Consider the following 22639-nt stretch of genomic DNA (forward strand, 5'->3'; position numbering starts at 1 on the left):
GTTTAAGTGATATGGACCATTCTTAAAATTCATGATTATAATGTGAATTTGTAGCTGTAATGTGATAAATGGATACAGGTGCATTGACCCTTCAATCCCAATCACTGATGTTATATCCACTGTATTGAGACTATTTGTATATTGAAGGTTGGACAGAGAAATGGGACATATATAGCTGAGATGACACGATTGAGATTAAAGTATGATGAGGCTAAGATGAAGTTGTCAGATCTGAAGCATAAACTTGCCAAGGTAGAGGAACAAATGATTCCTGGACAGAATGAGATGGACAAAGACAGGTCAGTGTTAAATAACATACTGGAAATTGTCCTTAAAATTAAGCAATAAATCTAAAAATAAATATCAGAACTTGTGTTAACTTGCACATGTTGGGCTTTAGAAATCTAACAAAATTAAAATAGCTACTTACTGTTACAAACCGACCCTAATTAAAAACTTATGTTATTATTAGCACAAAAATATTTTGAATATATATATTGTAAAGACTAGAGTTTTTATCTAATGTACTGAAACAGCATTTATCTAGTTTACACTTTGGACATTTTTTTTTAAATTCAACTAATCTCAATACTATAACATAATGTTTGATTTATATTTTTCACTTTATGCGATGATTAAGATTGCATTATCTTTACTTTAAGATTAATGTTAATTAACGAAAAAGAACAGTTATTGCGAGAGCTGAGAAGTATAGACATGAAGGGTCGTAGTGAAAATGACACTGCTGCTGTTAAAAATAAAATACAACAGTTAGAGCTGGATATCAATATGGCTGCTGAAATCTCTAATAAGCAAATAGCTGACAGGTAATTTATCAGAAACAGGTGAACATCGGTTAGAATAAGAGGTAATTTACTACCTTATACAGTCAATGGTAACTGATATGTTATAAGCCAACACTTGACAATGAATATATTCCTGCAACATCTGTTTGAGTTTTTTAGTTGAATTAACCAATAATGGTCATTGACCATAAACTGTCGAATAGTAATCAAAGTTCAAAATTGTATTAAGTTTGAATAATATGTCCATATTTTCCTTGGCTGTTCAAGGTTTGACCTCCATGTTCGTATCAAGCTGTGTCCTGCAAAGCATTTTATTGTTGATTAAAGTAGAGCTATTCCTGGGCGATATTAATTTTCTTGATGGTTTGTAAATACACACAGTTGACTAAACTTGAGAACTGAATATCATATTTCTTGACCAAAAACACTGGCTCTTGTATTTGATACTGTGTAGAAGAATTTTTGTAATCTTGAAAGTTCAAGACAATTTTTTATTACAGGCTGCAGTTGCAGGTTGATAGGTCCAACTTGATGAAGGAACTCTCTGACACAACTCAACTCACTACATCTCTGGAAACTCAGCTACGCAGTTTATACTCATCAATGAGCACATTGTCTGTTTCTTCTGGATCCAGTCTGGGGTCTATGGGGTCATTATCATCATGTAGTCGTAGTTCATTAAATTCTGGTAGTATGATGGACATTTATGGACAACAGCAACATTCGGCAGATGTGCCGGAGCTTCATAAACGGGTACAAAAAGTTCTTCAAGGTCATAGTATTTCACCAATTCAGGAAGTGCACATTTCTGACATGACTGCAGCTGCTACAGATAATTACCTTCAGAGTGTAATGGCCAGTAACTTATCGTCGTCAATGAAATCACTCTCATCACGCTCATCTTTGTCATCTGTTTCACCTCCCATCTCACCGTATGATATTGGCCCACCTCCAACATATGAACAACACATGACCGGTGCTGATCGGCAACGCAGGGTGCCGTATCCAACGAATACGAACATTGGTGTAATTGCGGAAGCACCTGGTGGCCTGCAGTTAAATATATCAGCTGATCAATTAAAATTATCTGGTGATCTGTTAAATCCCACCGTAGAGTTTTCTCCACCTGTACAGCTTGGTGCAATAGGACAATCAATTCATGAAGAGCCTGGATATCAAAATATTGCTAGTGTGCGACGAGGACAATACCCTGATAACATTGACCTTGGCTCTAACCCTCCTTTAAGTCCGATCAGCGAGACTAGCTCTGGTGTATGTAACAATTTGTCTGGAGGTAATACACGGAGTGTGTCTGCTGCTGTGAGTGATGAATCTGTAGCAGGAGATAGTGGAGTATTTGAGGCTTCTGTCAATATCAATAAAAGGTGGGTTTATGTCAGTTTTTTTTTTTTTGTAAGATGGATCAATTCTATATTCTTGAAGTTTATTAAAAAGGGACAGGAAATAAATCTCCACATAAGTGTTGATCATATTTTAATTTACTGAATAAATATTTACCCATTTTATTGCTTAAATGGATGAACATAACTCATCCTAAAGGTATTTTCTGACTAATGGATAAGTCTTTCATACAACTTATGTTATAGAAATTTTAGCAGTATTGAATCAGGATTTTTCTTGATATAAAAAAATATTGATTCTAATCACATTTTGAAAAATGACAAAATTTCAATAAGATATGCTCACACTTAATAAAAAGCTATAGAAATAAATAATTCGTATTCCCAGTAATGGTTATATGGTTTAGGCAAATGTGTTGTTTTCTTTAAACAGAGATGATATTGATGAAGTTCTGGAGATGGGTGCATTGGAAAGTGCTCAAATTCAAATCAAACTCAAGTAAGTTAATTGTTATATTTAGCTGTTTTGCTCAGATGTATAGAAAACCTCTTTCTTTACTTCTTGTCTTTCTGAGACACACCTTGTTATAACAATGTTGAAGAATAACACTTCTGGTAAAGTTGTAGATACATGTTTAAAGGCCAAAAAAAAATCTGTGTTTACTGTCACATGCTGAAAAAAAAAAAATACAGAGTCGGTAGGTCGTTTTTTTTGGGGGGGTTTTGTTTTGTTTTTTTGTCTTTTTATTTTTTGGGTCGGTGGGGGAGAGTACAATTGTAGTTTCTTGACTAATAAGCTACACAGAGAGAAACAGAAGACACAGTAATGGTGCACATGCTTGTGTATCAGCTAGTTTCCTTTTTAAATTGCTGGCACTGGAGGCCGCCATTGTTGTTTAATACTATAAATACTGGTACCGGTGACGGAAAAGGCAGAAATTTTCGGAATTTCAGAAAATTGCCATTAAAAAAAGTTCGGGTCACAGCGATAAAATGAGGGTCAGTCTTGTGCCCGTAAACAGACATTTTTTTTTGGACCAAATTCAAAAACTTTTGAAAAGTGTTTGCTGAACTTCCCTTATTTTGACTTCTTAATGTCTGATACTGTATTTTTTATGCATTCGAGTAAGTGTTCCTGGTTATGTGAACTTTCTGGCTGAAGTTTTAGATTGAAAATGATCTTGGTTCTTTAAAGGTTTTTATTTAAAGCCTAGTTTGTTAAATGAAAATGTAACAAACATTGGTGACACAATGTATATTGTATTTTTCAGAAACTACAATTGACATTCATGAGCCACATAGAATGCGATAGGTTAAAATACTTAGGTGTAATTTAGGTCTTATCCTTCAATATTTCGGTTATGCTAAGGATATTTGAAGCAGGTAATTATGACTCACTTGTTACATTTTAACCTGATTCAGGAAGATAACTTTTATAATATAATATATTGTTTCTATTACAGATACGAAGTAGATGATGCCTTATTACAGATTGGTATTGAACAGGGAAGGAACTTATCAGCATTAGCACTGCCACCTGGTGGCAAAGTGTAAGGACTACACATTCTAAATAATTAAAATTTTCTAAATTTTAAGGCTTTCCTGCTATTAAATTTTATGATATTTGCATGCCAGCTGCTTTTGGGAATTTGAAGAGTAAAACACTGCACAATATTGTTCGAATAACAAGCTTGGTTTCTTGCTCTTTACTTAAGAATCTGTTACCAGTGTCTAGATAAGCTGAAATAGAGATGCACATCACTTCCTTTAATTTGATGAGCACAGCACCTCTGCCCTTTAGATGAAAATGAAACATGTTTTTAGTTTTAACCATCTTTTTATCAAAGTACAGTAGATGTACTGTGTAAGAACAAATGTACCTAAAATTGTGCTGTAGGAATTAAGTTTAGTGTGCCAAAGTGTCTATTTTTCCCTATATGCTAATTTGTAGCCTAATCATTGTGTCACTGCAGTGTTATAACTTTTGTTCCAGGTTTATTAAGGCAGCATTGTTACCTCATTTGAAGAAAACATCCACATGGGAAACAAAACTCATTGCTGACTTGAATAGTCCAAAATTCTTTGAGACTTTCTATACCTCTATACCAGAACATAAAGTCCGGGATAAAACATTACAAGTCAATCTCTGGAGTAAACACGATATTCATGAAGAATGTTTAGTAAGTAATTATTTATACCTTGAAAACTAACTTCCAATGAATCACTTTTGTCTATCAAGTTATCATCATGATGGCTTTGGAAATAAGTATTAATGTCTAAATGTTGAATTAAAAAAATTAAAACTAATAGCAAGCTAAATCTATGCTCTGAAAATAGCCATGGTTGAAATTGGAACTGTTGTGGTATAAATACTTCGTATGAATCCTCAACACAGCTTAATAAGGAAAATTGAAACCCTGGAACTTTTTATACTTTAGGTATTGCAAGATTTCAAGCCAGCACTAACTTTAAGTAGTTTTATTTTTTTTTTAGAAATTAATTAATTTCATTAAATTTATAAAGTTATAATTTGTTTGGTCATTGAAATGTATTTCAGTTCCATAGAAAGTGTTCTCATACACTACTTTTAATCCATAATTTAAATTTTTTTTCACAGGGTTGTGTTCAAGTTAGCCTTGCAGATTTTGATCCTAAATCTGTATCAATCAGGTGGTACAATGTTCTAAGCTTTAAATTCATGCACACTGACAATACTGGTAGCAAACCAAAAACATCACCTCAGAAATCATCATCCTCATCAGAGTCCTCACCAGCTGCTTCTTCTCAGGTAGGTATACAATTGAAGAAATTATATGCTTCCAAACAAGTAAATATTTGAATATGTGTATAACAACACAAAGTTTGGGTCCCATTCTAAGCTGGTAATTAAAAATGCACATTACTTTTTAACCACTTGGCTGTGATTGAATTTCTACAAAAGTTTTCCCTCCATTTTACATTTTCTAAGGTTTCTACAGGATTGATGGGAGAAACCGATTGTCCTTAAGCATGTTCTTGATTTAGATTATTTCTCCACTCTCTGTGGTAAAATTTAGATTCTAAATAAAACTCAGGGGGAGAAATAATTAAATAACTAAATAGTGAATTTTTTTATTTGGGTTGGAAACTTGATTTAATTCTAATAATTCAATGAGGAAAAGATTTCTAGAATTGTTTTGGTCAAGCTTCAGTGATTGATTTACATTTTCTTCCATGTTATATGACAAAGCTACAGAATATGGGATATGTAGTATGTACATTTTTCTGTTAATTTTAAGAACTTGATAAAAATAACAAAAAAAAACCAACTGTAATTCTTTTCAATTGGTTAAGATATTTCCCATGTTGAATTAATTTTTGTAATCTTTTACAACAGAAGGAAGGTGGAGACAGAGTTGTACAGCTGTTAGAAGCCTCATCAGCTCGCCTGAGAAGAACTTCATCAGGATCAGAAAGTTCAAAAGATAAAAGGTCGCTAGCAAAATAAGAGAAAAAATCTTATCTCTGTTGTTAAAAAGCAATCATATATCTGTCTGAAAATCTTGTATACTCAACTAATATTTACTAGTAGATATTCTTTTATATGCATTTGCTTGAACTGTATTTGGAAAGGCAGTATTTTAATAAACATAATTCTTTACATGTTAGTAATCACCCGGTGTAAAGCACAGCAGAATTTCATGACATTCTACTTAATATCCAACAAATCAACTTCTAGTTGAAAAATTGAATTTGAAAAAAAGTAATTTCTTATGCTTTTCACAGTATTATACAAATGATGAAATTCATGTGAAACTTCTGGATTTCTTTTTCATACAGCTACCACAAAGGTAAACATCCCATTGTTGCTGTTCTGAAGGAGGAGAGCAGTGATGAGTCTACTATTATATCTTCTCAGACTTCAACACTTACCAGAAATCAAGGTATGGGCCTATACTATACTGTAAAATATAAGTTACATGGTATGGAAGAAGTAACCACTTATATTGTAACAGTGCTTGTACATGGTATTAAAAAGTCTTTATGTTTTGAGGATCACAGCATTGCTTTCTTTATCAGTCATGATTTTTATAGTTTCTTGCAGGCACTACAAACCTAGCACCTTTCTGAGTATAATATATCACAATGCAATATAATATGTGTTCAACCTAAAGTAGAAATAATGCATAGAGCCAAATTTAAAATTCACAAATGATCATCAGGTCTAGTATCATACTGAAAAAATGACCAATAAGTATTTATCTATCAATCTTACTGCAACAGAGATTCTCTTTAAGTAGGAAAGATTTCTCCATGCAGGGTATTTAGTTGAAAGTAGATGTGGCAAAATAACATTAGGTTCATGCCATTGGGTTTTTGATTTTTACCTTGTCAGTATATATATTATGGAATGATTGATTTTTTGTAGGTCCTGAAGAAATGCAGGCCCATGGTGACACAGAAGGAGGACAGTTTGTTGTAGGAGGGGATGATGATGAAGATGATTTAGACGAAGAAAATGAAGCAGTAAGTTACAGAGGTTTTCTTTTATTGTTGAGAAACATTCTGTTGATGATAGGAAAAAGTCTTGCTTACCAAAAGGTTTTCCGATAAGAGTTCAACTTCATATTTTAACATTAAAGAGCAACAGAATATTTACCTAATGATTACCTTAACATATTTATAGTTGAGATCCATGGAAAGGACTCTTTGTATAGTTATATTATACATGATTTCAGCTTTCCTAATTTAATGTTCTTTACTTAAACCACACATAGAAGCCATTTTAAGTGTCTTGATGGAGTTAGCCCATGTTTAAAAGAAAAAAAAAACCTGATAAATACGTAATAAAACACATTGGATTAATTTATAATGTTGAAGTGCTTGACTTAATTGTATGTCAAAAAAGATTGTGTACCTATTGCATGATATTTATTTACTTGTATAATACATGTAGTACATGTTCATTTTCTCCCGGAACCTTCTAATAGTTGACATTACCATTACAGGATTACAACGAAAAGATACAGGAGATCATGGAAGAGTTTGACCATGCTGTAGATATAGCCTGTAATGTTGAGGACTTTGCTGAACATGATGATTCATCATCAGCAACATGTGACAAGGAAACTAACACTGAGGGCATGTACTCAGACCGCCCTCCCACCAAGAGGAGGACAGGTCAGGATACCTCCAGAGGTAGTGCGATAAGGAGGTCTCAAACATTCTCTCCAGCATGTAGACCAGGCTCCAACTACATCTGCAAGGTAGGGATTTAAAGTTTAAATCAGAAGTAGAAGTCAATAGAATATTAGTATCTCTGGTCAGCAGTAAGTTTTGTTAACAGAATATCAGTAATCATAGTACAGAATTCATGAAATTGGAAATAAAATATAAATACATATAGAAAAGGGTCTTTAGATCGGACAGGTATCCAAAATGAAAGTATTCAAAATTATGCCACCCTCACTTTGGTGGGGAGATATATTGTTATCGTCCTGTCCATTTATATGTCTGTATGTCTTTCACCCTTTTATAAGCACAATTCATGACACTACTGCAACAAATGTCATGAAATTATGCAGGTAGAAATTACATGATCTGTAGTTGTGCATGTTACCAGGGATTATTTATCCACTGAATTTGTTGGAAGTTATACTTTGTTGGACTTTAGAATGGGAGACTTATGCTTTTGTACACAAAAACGAAGTTTAATACAAGTTAAGTTTATATTTCTACAGTCTAGGAGGTAAAATTAATAATTTACTGCCAGAGATTAATAAAAATATACAAAAGTTAACTACTTTAAAAAAAAAGTTCTATATTGAGCTGCTTTCTTATTGAATTTGTTGCTTATCTTACAGCTGAACAGAAGTGACAGTGATGGTGCTATGCCTCATTATAAAAAGGGTTCATTTCATCGACTTTCAATGGAAAGACGTAGCCTTAGATGGAAGAAGGTAAGACATGGTTAAGAAATGTTTGAATCCTTTTCAGCTCACCTGGCCATTGGCCATGTGAGCTATTGTCATTTATGTGGCGTCGGTCGTTGTCCACAATTTCTTCAAACATCTTCTCCTCTGAAACTACGGAATAGATTTGCATGAAACTTAAAATGATTGTTCCTTAGAGTATCCTGCACAAAATGACTGTTTGGATTTTTTGATCGGTTAAAAATCATGGCTGCTGTTACTAAAAATAGAACATAGGGGTCAGACAGCAGTTTTTTTCATATATCTCCAAAATCGTTAGTTTTTATCCAAATTCTGACTTTTGTTGAAAGTATTCAGTATGAGATCTATCTGTGGTCAAATTATGGTGAAAATCTGATGACCCATATTGGAGTTATTGCCCTTTTTGGACATTCATTTGCTGTTTTTGGTGTTATTACATTCAAAAATCTTCTTCTCAGAAACTGCTATATAGAATTCAATAAAAGTTGGTATTCTTGTTTTTAGGGTATCAAAGTTGTCAGACGACTCCATGTAAGAGTTATTGTCCTTGAAAGGCAAAAAATTATGTTTTTAGCAGTTTTCAGCCAATATCTTGAAAACTATAATAGATAGAAGGAAACTTTCAGTTGATGAAATGATCCTTATGATAAGTTCTACCAAAGTCTTCATAGAGTCAGAATTGTCGGACAACTCATGGTTAGATTTATTGCCTTTGCAATGCAAAAAATTGACCAGGTGAGCGATTCAGGCTTCTGGGAGCCTCTTGTTTTTAATGGCAAGGTTCTATTTTGACATTTATTATCTGTGTAAATGTTGTTATGTAGTTATTCCATTATATAGCATTTTCTTCTAGTAAATTCTCAATTTCATCTGCTGTCTGAAGTGAATTGAGCAGCTACTTTAGACACATTTTCTGGTGTCAGTACTTCTTCATTGGATGAATGCTAACAAATGCTAACACTGCATTACAGTCAATATAAGTATACTTTTATACATTGTAAGTGTAAATTACAAGTCCTACTGATCTTAGAATATAACTTAGCCAAAAACAATTTCTGACAGATTTCCTATTTTGATAGCCTCCAAGTATTGTTGAGAAGAACAGGAAGGTACCACCCCGTACATCACTGGATCTGGAACTAGATCTACAAGCTGCACAAACAAAACTCACCCATCTCCATGATGAAATCAGCAGGCTGAAGGAATTAAAATGTGTATTGGAAGAAGCAAAATCAAAAGGTTGGAAAATATTTCAATGCATCCATAATTAGGATGAAAAGAGTATTTGAAGGAAGGTCAAGTCTAAAGTAAATGCACCTGAAATCAACATGTAGAGAAAATACATGTTGATATGATGTTTCTTAATTTAAAAATCAGTTCTAGGAAACAAAGATGAAAAAAGAATTTGATCTGCCTTCCATCAGAAAAAAATGAAACAGTAACGGTATAAAATTGAAATGGTTGTAGGCCTTATTTAAAGTTTTAAGAAATTTCCGTATTAGGGGCAATAAATATCATCATTTTGTGAAGATATAGTCATCGTTAGAATGTCTGAATGATAAGATTTATAATTAATTACAGGGTCCTCTGAGTTGCCGTCATGGTTGGCTGATGACGAACACTTCCACAAGCTCCTGTCAGATGCTGATAAAATGGTGAGTAGAATTCAGGTTGTATGTTCTGACAAAACTGACATTAAAATTCTATACACAAGTTAAATATGTAATTGGTACAATTTAATGGGACATACAGTGGAGCCTCTGAAAACCGGCTGCCCATGGGACCAAAGAAATCGGCCGGTTTTCAGAGGTGCCGGTTTTCGGAGGTTCCGGAAATTTTCGTATCCGTTCCATATATGGATACCGGAAGTACAATGTTATTGATCTTGTGATCGATCCGATCCTATTGATGATTATCTGATTGCACTGTTTGTATGTTTCTACACACATTTTTTGATAGGTATTTTTGTATGTTTGTGTTCAAATCAAGAATAAACGTAAAAGTTGTATTGTTGTTTTTAATTAAAGAGTAATCGTACTGTTCAGTATTTTTATATTGTTGACAGTTTAGTGATGCGTGGCGTAGTTTATTGACATTGTCTTTGATCTGTGTAAAGTTTTTAAGGTAAACTAGTCACCGATGCCTTTGTTGACTAAAAATACTAAAAGATGAAGATGTGACTGAGAAACTAAAGAAACAAATCAAAAGTGAAATAAAAATGTCTCACAAGCGGTCGGCACAACATATTTTGAAGTTTTCATTTTCTGTTTTTACAGAATCGTTTGAAAATGTGGTTATCAAAACAATTTTTAAATTTAACATTTGTTAAAAAGTTAATTACACATAGGATCATGGTTATTGCCCTCATTATCTGTGATAATTAATGAATAAAAGAGTGTCACTCCTTGTTAATGCCAATCAAGATCGGTGTTAGCCTTTTGAAGTACTGATTTATTGATCTTACCGTGATTGACATGTTTACAGCATGTTACACGGCTCATTGATTTTACTTGTCGGCAAACTTTTCACCGGTTTTCGGAGGTTAATTTTTACAAAGAAATGGGTTTTGGGACTGAATTTTGCAGCCGATGTTCGGAATTCAGAGGGGCCGGTTTAGGGAGGAAATTTTTACTTAATTATATAGGGGAAAATTCCGGACCAAAACTAAATGATCGGTTTTCGGAGGATTCCGGTTTTCTGAGGGGCCGGTTTTGGGGAGTTCCACTGTATTAACATCAGAATTATATTAAAGATTTTTTTTGAAAGTATCTTTGTTTTTTTTTTGTGGAAAGTGCAGTTAAAATAAGATAGAACAATCTGGTAGCTTCTTCATTTAAGTAAATAGATTTATCTAGGGGGGGGGGGAAGGCGGCCAAAATAAAATTATACTTTAAAAAAAAAAAAAATATGACAGTATTAAGTCCACTGATGAATTATTTTTGTCAATTCATCAAAATAACCTCTCCATTCATGACATACATGTACGCAAGATTCACTCTTGATGCATGTATGAAGCAGGTTTTTAGCTCTAGTCAGTCACTTTCATAAAATAATAAAGTACTACTCCAGAAACAGGTATTTTATTTCTATCAAGGACTTTATATTACTATTCTCATATAGTCCCTGATTTTAAAGCATGTTCACCATTGTCCTTTATGGTCTAATTTATCTTACAATATAATTTTTTTTTTTTTAATTTAACAAACTTTCAAGTGATAAAATTTACAGCAAACTACATTTTGTAACATGGACCATTAATTGTGTCCCTGTTTAATTATCTTGGTATCTGATTAGTATTTCCTTAATTAGATTTTGGGAATCCCCATTCTATTTGTTTACCGATTTTCCCGCCAAAAAGTCAGATGGCAGAAGTGTGAACAAATGTCATCCATATTCTTTCATCAATTCTTTCATTTCTAAGTGTTTAGACATTTTCTGATGGGATAATCATTGTTAAATGGATTTAATTTATTCTGTTATTAGGTAAGTCTGTTTCTTATTGTATCACATGGGTAAACAGGGCTGTGAAGCTTGTATGTAGCCACGTGCACATGGCCATAATTGTGCTTACCTTTGACCAGTTTTGATTGGCTCAATCATATATTTACATTTGATTGACACCTCCCATGATGATATTGTCACTCACGGTCATCTGGTCTAATTACTGTTAATTGCCTTCAGTCGTAAATTGGTCATGGTCAGTTAACTCTGTCCAGGTGTCAACATAATTTGATAATTAGAGAAAATATCCCTTGCTGATAAACTTCCTATCAATTTTAATATACAAAACTTAGGCGCCAAGAAAATTGCCAACTGGTTATTTTTGTCGCCAGATCAAATAAAAAATCGCAAAAATGTCGAAGCCCAGCACGACCCCTGATTATGAAAAAAAATTTTCATCTTAAAAATGTCAAAAGCTTGATAATTGACATGAGTGTGACACCGAACACTGAACTCCCAGACTGGTGCTGTTTACCCCAATGTTTAAATTGTAAATGTCAGTTTTAGGAAGACTGTCTTCATCTTCTGCCCTTTACGGATGAAATATGATGCCGTTAAAGAATATTTACTGTTTAGTCTTTATTTTGCCACAATACTGGTCTTGTATGATTTTATTGGTATTTCCCACTCATCCATTTTGTGAATTGATTTTTACCTGTGTATACTCATATAGCTAAAAACCTGAAGGTGTAATAGAAACTTGACTCAATAATGTACTATAATTTGTGATGAAAGTTATCAATATTTTAGTTGGTTATTACAATTCTTTTTATGAATTTCTTTTTCCTAATGATAAAACATCGTAACTTACTGAAATATTTTTAAAAATGATTTGTTAGAGTATCATAAACTTTGTGTTTTATTCTATGTTGTCCCCTATATTTATGATTTAAATTTGGTTTATTGGTTGTACCAAAATTAGTATAGACAAAAAAATGACCATATTAAAACAATTCACATGTCTTGTCAAGAATTTAATTACTTACTACTACAAAACTCTGGCTTGTAACTATTTATTTCAACATTTATTGAAGTTATCAAAACAAACAGGTATACTCATTGTTTATTAGGAATGTTTGCCTTTCTGACCAACTTATAAGCGGCTCAAGGCTAGGTTCCAGAATTTTTTTTACTGAAAAGGGGTCCAACTTATAGGCGGGTACTTGATTATGTATGGTAAACAACTATGAATATGATTTTGCTAAAATGAAAAATATAGTATATACAGAAGTTTATTTATATAGTAGTTTTGGAGTAACCTCTAGAAACATGGAAAAATATGTCATTTTGAAACTTTCCAGCATAAACAATATTGATATTGTATAGTTCATTAAAGTTTTCTGCTTACAGACATTAAGAATGATAAAATCATCTCGAGAGAAACATGTAAGAAATTTAGGCATGCCTACATACTTGTATACTTTTTATATCAAGTCGGCATGAATTAACATATGTATCAATCTAATTGTATTTACCTCTACTATTTTTTATTACTACATGTATTTATGTTAAAAGGTCTGGACTTATCATTATCTGAAGTGAATGTTAGACTAGAATTTATTTCAAACTTTGTGCATGTGACATGAATATTTTCTGAAATTCCAATTTAGCATGACTTCCTTTTACTATATAATTTAATCCTTTTGGATGTGCATGGATAGATATAATGTCTGTGCATTTTTCCATGAATCTAGCTTTTTTGAGTTTTTCACTTTTTTTCGTAGAGGTGCCAGATTTTTGTTTACTATGTGACTTATAAATCATCCATATTTTTATTTTAAAAATCTTTTATACAAGTAACCATATACAAATCTATATCTATAAAATACATGTATATTAAGCCATAGATATTGATGTAAATATATATATATAAACAGAGACTGTAACAAGGACATTTTGTAGTGTAACATAATTTATAAACTGTACTTATTGCTAAGGTCAGTTGACTTTAAGTTGCCAGGAATAATTGCTATATGAATGGGTGATCAACCATGCTTTATGGTATGAACTCAAGTTATAGAATTCTTCTAATATATTTGGCTATATAACACTATTTTAGCAAATCTAGAGTGTTAATTCTGTAAAAATTCTCTGTGTGATATTATTGGTCAGAATATGGGTCCTACTGTTGATATCAAAGCCTTTCTTTTTGAATCCTTTCTATTATATGGCTTGTTTTATTTAAACCACAGATTTTTTTCCATTATTGGTTTGTTTAATTGAACCACAGATTTTTGTTCCATTATTGGTTTGTTTAGTCTTAGCCAGAAGTATGTAGAGAAAGTTGTTTTGTACTGGTTAATGACAAACAAGCTTGGTCTCAAATGTTATTACATTAGATTGTTACACTGTTGATCCCATATTTTTTTTACTTGATATAGAAAATGCTATCTATCATGAACAATTTGGTCACTTAGATTTCGACACAAATGCAGAAAACATAAAAACAAATACAATCAAATTATTCCACTTAACACTACCTGAATGCTCCCTTTTCCTTCTTGCTTATGGCATGCCTCTTAAAATCTAATGCATATTTCTTATCTCTAAAAAGGTACAAAAAGAAAAGAAGACTTTAACAAAACAGGACAGAAGGGCCCAGCATCTTATGAAGAAGGTTACAAAGGAAGTTCAGATGTTAAAAAGGAACAGTCCTAACTCTAATGCTCAGTCATTCAGGTTTGTTTCTCAGGGATCTGGTAGGCTGCATTTTTCATTAGTTGTAGGCTATCCAAAATGTTTTGAGTAACAGAGCTGTAGTTTTGGGTGTGATGGGCACATTCCCTCCTCTGTTGAGCAATTTCGGTTGTTGAAATTTTAAATTCTGTAATTATGCTAATTATATGGTGTAGTTATTTTTAGAAATTTCACAATCAGCAGTTATTTGTGAAAATAAGTGCCAGAGAATTTTCATATTAATTGTTAAGCACATGGTAAGTGTTATCACAAGGCCAACATAACACTTGTAAAAATGTTTGAAAACCAGTAATTTTGTAAACAAGTACCAGTAAAAATAAGTACAATTACATGGTGCCACACCTCCATTTACGGGGTCAGCTTGAAAAAATCTGACGTTATTATACATCCCCCTTCAAACAATGTTTGTAGAGAGGTTAATAGGAATAGGGGATATTTGAGTGAACGTGTCATAAAATATTGATCATTTATAATGTATTTGTAATATTTTGTGAAAGCAGGAAATTGTACTAAGCAACCGTTTCCATAACTGTACTTATAACATTCTGTCATATAATACCCATGTATTTTACATTTAAACCTACATTGCATCTTGCTGCTTTGAAGACCTTGCTCTTATATCATTGTATTCAACATTGAATTGTGAATATTACATTGACATTAAATTTGTGTCAATGTTAATATTTATTGTCTGATCAGATTTATTCTGAGAAATTAATAATTTTCTGTAAAGCACTGACTTTTCTTTTTACCAAATAAACTATTAATATAAACCAGTTAATGTTTAAGTTTATAGTTTTAGGCTAAATAATAGGAATTATATGTTTTGTTGCTTTCTGACTTTTTATTAAAATTTAAAAAGAAGATATTTGAACAGCTTGAAACTTTTACCTCAAAAATGTTAGACATTTGTTTCACAATTTTCATATGTGCATGTTAGCCCACCTGGTGAATTCCTTGTAACTGATCTTGTTTGTATTTGCAGGGAGAAGATGGCATTTTTTACTACCCCTAATTTACGTGTACCAGTAATTCCTAAAGACACCTCTCCTTCTCAAGAAGACCCTTCATTAGAGGAATTTTTGAAAGATGACAGAAAGGGAGAGGAAGTGTAAAAAAAAATCACCATAATGTTTGGATTATTGTTTGAATTGTGCACCTTATCCAAGCTCCTGTGGCACTGAGGATTGTGGTCAGTTGAGTGTTTGACATTCACTTGGTGATGAGTACAAGATGTAAGCTTCCGTTTGAGGCTGTTAGTGTGTCATTCCACAAAATGTAGTATTCCGAGTTGTTATTCCAATTGAATAAGTAGGTTTTGGTTGTGAAAGAGAGTGAGTTAAGGCGGCCGACCAGCACAAAGCTTTTATTTGACATTTACATTGATTTAAAACTTTCAATAGCAATATGTTAGTCCCAGGTTTTAGTGCTAAATTTCTGGATTCTAATTTTAACATGTTTTAAGAAGAAGTTTTCTAATCTTAAGTGTCATCTTGAATTAGTGTATGAAAACATGTAATAATTTTAACACTTTAATGACTTCTGTGGATGGTGTATTTATAATTTTTACCTGGACAGCATGATAAAAGGGTCATAAAATAAACACATATTTGTATAATTCATTTCTTTTTTACTCCATGCGGAGAGCACTGGTGTAGTCAATTAAAATGGCTCTTCCTTTTCTTCTCATTTATTACTATAGCATCTTATTCATGGCAATAAAATTATTGTTATATCTATTTTTATATATTGTGTCAGTTTGATAGATGTGCTTACCTTTGGCCATTTTAAGATTTTCTAATATTAGTTTTATAAAATCTGATTTTGTATATGAACCTTGAGACAGAAATGGCTCTGTATGTTATGTTTAGATAGTTCAGTAATTATGATTAAAGAGTAAATTCTATTCAAATTATTCAGATAATGTAACATTTTTGTTGATTAAACAGCATTTTTATAGTTGAATTTTCAACTTGAACAAACCTTGAAATAGAAACATATTCTTTATTTCATTTCTTTTCTGTTCCTGTTTTAATTTTGAATAAAGTATCTCTTTATCTTAATCATTTTAAATTTGAATGTATTCACATTTCAGTTGGTTTCTATTTTGAACTGAGAATTCGTAGTAAAGATGTCCACATGACGTGGTAGTGTAGTGACTTTTAAGTTTTAGATCATCTTATCATTAAAAAAATGTATTGTATTTCATTGATATTATAATTCACAGTATTGATTTTTGTCAGTTTTAATGACTATAAAATGTGCCAAATTTATAGAGAAAAAAACACTGTAACTGTACAAATATTTTAGTATATTTTTTTGGCAATGCATGCTATGTTGTAGCATTATTTATTTGGCTTAATTTAGACTAGGTTTAGGTTGGAGTCATAACTGAATGTGTCTCAATATTTATGTTCATGTAAGAGCATATAGCTTTTCTAAATTTTACTATGGCTTAATTTGCTTGATTTGAAGAGCTTTTGAAACATCATAGGCTTCAAACATTCGTAGCGCACAAATTGATACAATGCTTAGCATTTGTAAAGCTTTATAAATATTGTTTTAAAACATATTTCTATAATCAGTAATCATTATTAAAACCACCATTTCTATTACAACAGGAGTAAAACTGCTACTACGCATGAATGCTTATCATGTTACCGACAATAATGGCGGCCTTTTCACTATGGAATACTTAATTTTATTTATATCAATGAGGTCAATTTCTAGCACATGATTACTGATATTTTTGTTTATATAATTGTACATATGTGTACATGGTTTCGATCAATCAAAACATTTTTATATTGGATTTATTATGATATTTTATTCTGCTGGTCAGTAAAATGGATTATTTTTTACACTTGTGACTTTGTTTTCCATTGTAAACTATGGCAAGGTGCTGTTTAACAATTTTTTTGTTGATTTAAGTTTTAAAAATCGGGTTATTGTAATCATGTTTTAGTTACTTATTTGTTTTTTGTAATTTGGGAAATAAAACTAGGGCCTTTCTTGAGGGCTGCAAGATTTCCCTTTGATGGGCTTCTCAACATTTTCAAAATATTTATGTACATCTGTAAAAAAAAATATGGTAGCTTATGACCTGTTATAATAGTTGGATTCTGTTATAAGATTAAAAGATAAACTTTATAGGTTTTCTGAATTTTCGATATAATTTCTGATCAAGAACCAATGTTAAGACTATCATATATACATGTCATCGAAGAACTGTATCACTTGTAAATTGCTTATATTGGCATTACAATGTATTTGATAATATTTTAGGAAATGTCAGCATTAAGTGTTGTCTATCTTTATAAATGTTTTTCTTTCAAGAATTTCAGTTATGAATTATGTGTGTATTAGCAGTGTTTGAGGGATTGGTTAGAATTTTAGTGCATATTATTTTCAGCTAGAAAAAATCTCATTTGAACTGTATATATTTTCACTAGATGTATTGTAAATTGCTTGACAAGGGTAGATAACTCTGTCTGTAGTGTTATATGCAAACTGTAAGTAGAGTATTTTTATATTATCAAAATGTGATGATTCATTTTATGCAATGTACTATGTACAATTTTAATAACTGTTTTATCATATATTAGTATCATTACCATATTTATTTGTTGATTAATTTTTGTTTATATATTCTATGTATACCATATATACATTATAGTCCAATAATTATCAGAAATTCATTGTTGTTTTGTTAACCTGTGTCTACTAGTTTCTGAATCTTATTCCTGATTGTAGAACATCAAGAGCAAACTTCTATTTAGTTATACATAAGGATATTTGCCTTTAGACATGTAGGATCTGTTCTTATAGATAACAAGTTAAAATCAAATGATGTGAGTTAAATGTTGTTTTTATGCTTAATCAGGAAAATTCTTTTGGTACTGGTGTGTATTTCAACACCCTTGCACTGTTCCAATAATTAAACCATTGCAACAATTAGATATCAACACAGGATTACACAGAGTTTCAGGTAGTTATTGGACAACTTTATTGTTGTTAGTTTTGTCAGAGATTGTGATATTAGTTAATCATGTGATTGGTTGTCCCCCTTTAAATGATGACAGAATGATCTTAACAATTTTTTATATTGTGAACTATGAACTTGCAAATGTTTTTTAAGATACTGTTGTAATTGAAAAGATAAAATTATGTGATTATAATTATTCAAATCAATAAGTTTTTAATTTAATATATAAGATCGCTGATGCTTATTTTTGTAAAAAAAAAATATAAAATTGTAATTTTTTCAAGAGGAGATAACTCTGTCAGATACTCAGGACAACAGTATGTCATCAAAGTCATATTTATATTTTGCATAAATAAAGCAAAATATTTTAAAACTATGCCTTGTTGTTTTTCTTTTAAACACAGACATTTTACAAGTCCAACAAAAATAACAGAAATTGGCCAAATGGGAAGGAAAGAATTGTAATGGTGAAATGTAGATTTAACAAGCATTCTGAGAGTACTTGCAATACAAAGTCTGCTACCGGAAAAAATCGGAGAACAGAACGCAAACTTCATACATAATTTGTTAATAAGAAACTGGCAGAAAAGTCAGCATTAATTTTTCAAAACTCGAGGACCATAACTCATTTAAAAAATCAATGATTAAGCAATGAACAATATATCAAATGTATATCTGTAAGCATGATAAAAAAATATGTGGAAAACTCATTATGGCCTTAATTTTCCAACTCCTAGGGCCATATCTCAGTTAAAAATAAATAGACTGCAACTAAACTGGAACTTGATCTGTAACTTGTCATGGTAAAGCATTTATATCAAACATCAAATGAATATTTGCTGGCATAAAGGAAACAAAGTTTTTGCAATTGATAGTTTTGTGATATCAATTTCAAGATCAAAATCTGGTGGTCTAAAAAAAGAATTGATAATGGAGTATCTTTTATAGTTATTTTTTTGTTACCTTGATCTTATTTTGTCAAATTTGCATATTTTCCCATTATTTCCAATTTACTTATGAAACTTAGTATGAATGATTTTGCCCTTGTGTGAGTAGTGTTGGACATGTATTGCAGAGCTGCATTGCTGTGGCTAAATTATTACTGGACTATATACTCACAATATTCAGGTGCCGCTGGCAGAGCAGGACAAGCCTATCCTTCTGGAGCACCTGATGTCACTGCTGCTTTTTTGGAATACATATTGCTAGTGTTTCAGTTTATTTTTGGTGACATCTAGTTTCCCATATCTTCAGTTTTATCAGTAGTATTTTTTTTTGTTTGGTTTACTACATTGTGTATGTAGATTATCTTGGCTTTGTGTGTTCATGTTAAGGCCATGGTTTTGTATTTTGGCATATTAGAATCATCTCACTGCTGGTGCTTTGTTTTTTTTTGCATATTAAAAAAAAAAACAGACAGGAACAAAATTATAACTTGACCTGTAACTTATCATGGTAATGTAATGTACCAAATATCATATATTTAATATGCAACCATCTGGACTAAGCAGTCAAACTGTGTAGACTGTGTATTTAAACATAATATACTGTGTAATTTGTGGATACCAATTTATGTGGATTAGGAAAAATACAGAAGTTCATGGATTCTTGAATTCATGGTTTTGAGGTTTTCATTATACACAATAATGGGAATCTTCTTTTCCAAATTTTGTGGTCTGGCTCACCAATGAAAACCACGAAAATGGATATCCCACGAAAAATGGTACTTTCACAGTATCAAGTTGTTTCTGTTTGTTGACAAAACACTGAAAGAGCCTCTTTATTGAAAGAAATCCTGGAAGGCTTCGAATTTGTTTGATCCCAGGCCTACTGGTAGTCCAACTATTTAAATTGTCTATCTCATGAACCAAGTGATTAGCATAGAGTTAAGAGAAGTGATGTCCCTTCCTCTTTAGCATTTACAAGACAGACTGTTAATGTATGGACCTTTTCTTAGAAAGGCATGAAATATCTGTCCATGAACTTGCAACATCAATGGCTAAGAAATACTGTGAGCAAGCTCATGAAATGAATAACTCTGGCTTCGAGACTTTTAAATTTGGTTAAACGCTTGAACTTTGATCTTCTCCTTTACATTAATATATCTTTACTCATGCAGGTACTTATCCTTCCTATAAAATTTCATAAAAATAGTTAAGCAGTTAGGAGTTTTAACATGTTAAACCCCTAAGTCAGATTATCCCCCTTTGCATGGATGACCTTTATAAATGAATTTCTTCATGTTTTTCAGTTAGATGTAGATTCCTTCTTGGGTTAAACTGATAAAAACAAGCAGCTTTGTTAAATGTATATGTTTTATCCAATATTTTCAAAAAAATTAAAACCTTTCAACATTTATTTTCCATATTGGTATTAGAAACTTTACAGTTCTGGAATTTCTGAAATTTTTGACTTTCCATGGGAAGGTTGGTATGAAAAATACTTAACAGCATTAACTTAATCAACCTGACAAATTTACAAATATAACTTTCTTTCAACTTGATTTGTCATGGGTTAAAGAAGCCCTGGATATCTAGTATATGTCCCTGTTTTCACTTGGAACAGGTTGTATTGGTATAGAAATACGGAGTACATGGATATTTGAAAATAACTAGATAAAGTGATGCCCCCGCATTTAACCTTCATACAGCTATATCATAACTCATAATTGTAAAAAGCACTTTGTCAGATGTGTTATTGTGTCTGTGAGACACAAATGATGCTCCTGCATGTGGTTTTGAGTTAAACTCAGCATAGCTGAATGAAACTTAAACTCAAACTGTAACTAATCATGACAGACTCACATACCAAAAAACCAGTCAAATATCTTCAAGCATTTACAAAAAAAAAGCGAAAAACTATTATTTCAATACAATTTTTAAAGTGCAGGGCCCATTATTTTGGTAAAACTCAGCATAGAAGAATAAAACTTATACTCAATTTGTAACTAATCATGACAGACTCACATACCAAAAAGCAGTTCAATATCTTCAAGGGTTTACAAAGAAAGTGCAGAAAACTGTTATTTCCATGAAATTTTTAAAGTCCAGGGACCATATTTTTGGTAAAACTCAGCATAGCGGAACAAAACTTTAACTCATTCTGTAACTAATCATGACAGACTCACATACAGAAAATCAGTTCAATATCTTCAAGGGTTTACAAAAAAAAGTGCGGAAAACTGTTATTTCCATGGAATTTTTTAAGTCCAGGGCCCATAATTTTGGTAAAACTCAGCGTAGCAGAACGAAACTTTAACTCGATCTGTAACTAATCATGAAAGACTCACGTATAAAAAATCAGTTCAATATCTTCGAGGATTTTCAAAAAAAGTGCGGAAAACTTATGTGAATGACAGAATTATGGACGGAATTACGGACGGACAGAATTACTTATCGTTGCGGAGGCATAAAAAGACGTAGTAGTTACACTATATGGCTTACTGAAAATTGTCATTGAGAGAAAAAAAGCCAACAATGTTTCTACCATTTTATTATCTCTTCTAGTAAATTAATGTCAGCATGCAGGTGATTACATAAATATCACAGGTGTTTAATAAATTAGGTCAAGAAATATACATATTTAATGGTATCAGGCAAATAGACTATGTAAATTGAGAAAGTATATTTATAATTATATTGTATCAAATTTCATGGTTTAGCCAAATTTATCATATTTTGGAAACTCTACATTTACAATAGTTGAAGTTTTGGGTTTTGATTGACAATCGAAGTATGAAACTCAAAGAAATGTCTGTAAAAGTACCGGTATATACATGTACTCTTACAATATCTGTGTGAGATTGTTGGTAAAGTCTTACCACTAACAGAAAAAAAAATGCACAAGTACAGATAGACTCATTAAAATATACCTACTAAATTTACTTGTGGAATGGATAAGGTTCAAAGTTCAAACAATTCTGGCAGATGTAAAACTGTATTATAAACATTCAAACAGAAGTCCAAAGTTTTGAGATATTCTAATTCATTTAATTTACTTTATCTCTAGTATCAATTCATCTAGGAGAAAAAAGGTTTTGTTATTAAGTCATTTACATGTGGTACAAAAATTATTAAATTTGTGTTTTTTTTCTCATTGTTAAACCTGAGAATATGATAACCTCAGGTTCTGATATGTGTCATTTTAGTAAAAATACAAGCATTCAATTGCTTAATGTTTAACAATAAGTGAGGGACATATTTCAGATTACCGGTCAGAACCAAGAAGGATATACACACACTATGTAGTATATATTTTAGAAATTTCATATCATGATGCACACATTAATTCCAATAGAAAAATAGCATCAGTTGGCAAAACTAAAACTGTGGTGATTGAGCTGAAAATCTATAATCC

General features: G+C 31.7%; 2 protein-coding genes across 5 annotated transcripts in view; one reads left to right on the forward strand and one right to left on the reverse strand.

Moving 5' to 3' along the window:
* LOC148604464 (protein KIBRA-like) overlaps positions 1 to 18659 on the forward strand; it is a 50522-nt gene extending 31863 nt beyond the window's left edge. For 2 of the 4 annotated variants that reach the window (XM_088550859.1, XM_088550856.1), the window contains exons 8-24: positions 148 to 299; positions 663 to 827; positions 1307 to 2191; positions 2601 to 2666; positions 3631 to 3717; positions 4161 to 4347; positions 4785 to 4955; positions 5544 to 5638; positions 5987 to 6090; positions 6576 to 6673; positions 7156 to 7413; positions 8011 to 8106; positions 9180 to 9339; positions 9682 to 9755; positions 12952 to 12987; positions 14156 to 14280; positions 15284 to 18659. In XM_088550859.1, the coding sequence (XP_088406985.1) occupies positions 148 to 299; positions 663 to 827; positions 1307 to 2191; positions 2601 to 2666; positions 3631 to 3717; positions 4161 to 4347; positions 4785 to 4955; positions 5544 to 5638; positions 5987 to 6090; positions 6576 to 6673; positions 7156 to 7413; positions 8011 to 8106; positions 9180 to 9339; positions 9682 to 9755; positions 12952 to 12987; positions 14156 to 14280; positions 15284 to 15413 (2889 nt within the window). In that variant the 3' untranslated portion in view covers positions 15414 to 18659. The remainder of the gene's footprint in view (positions 1 to 147; positions 300 to 662; positions 828 to 1306; positions 2192 to 2600; positions 2667 to 3630; positions 3718 to 4160; positions 4348 to 4784; positions 4956 to 5543; positions 5639 to 5986; positions 6091 to 6575; positions 6674 to 7155; positions 7414 to 8010; positions 8107 to 9179; positions 9340 to 9681; positions 9756 to 12951; positions 12988 to 14155; positions 14281 to 15283) is intronic. The other 2 variants (XM_088550857.1, XM_088550858.1) reach the window with 2 other exon arrangements.
* A 3100-nt stretch (positions 18660 to 21759) lies between these two features.
* Positions 21760 to 22639, reverse strand: part of LOC148604465 (uncharacterized) — a 25913-nt gene continuing 25033 nt past the window's right edge. The window contains exon 14 of the mRNA XM_088548719.1: positions 21760 to 22639. This exon is cut by the window's right edge and continues 2815 nt beyond it. The gene's annotated coding sequence lies outside the window, so the exon portion shown is untranslated.

Source organism: Perna viridis, chromosome 10, assembly GCF_037379345.1.
Source record: "Perna viridis isolate PV_CMFRI_1.1 ecotype Kerala chromosome 10, ASM3737934v1, whole genome shotgun sequence".
Classification (NCBI taxonomy): domain Eukaryota; kingdom Metazoa; phylum Mollusca; class Bivalvia; order Mytilida; family Mytilidae; genus Perna; species Perna viridis.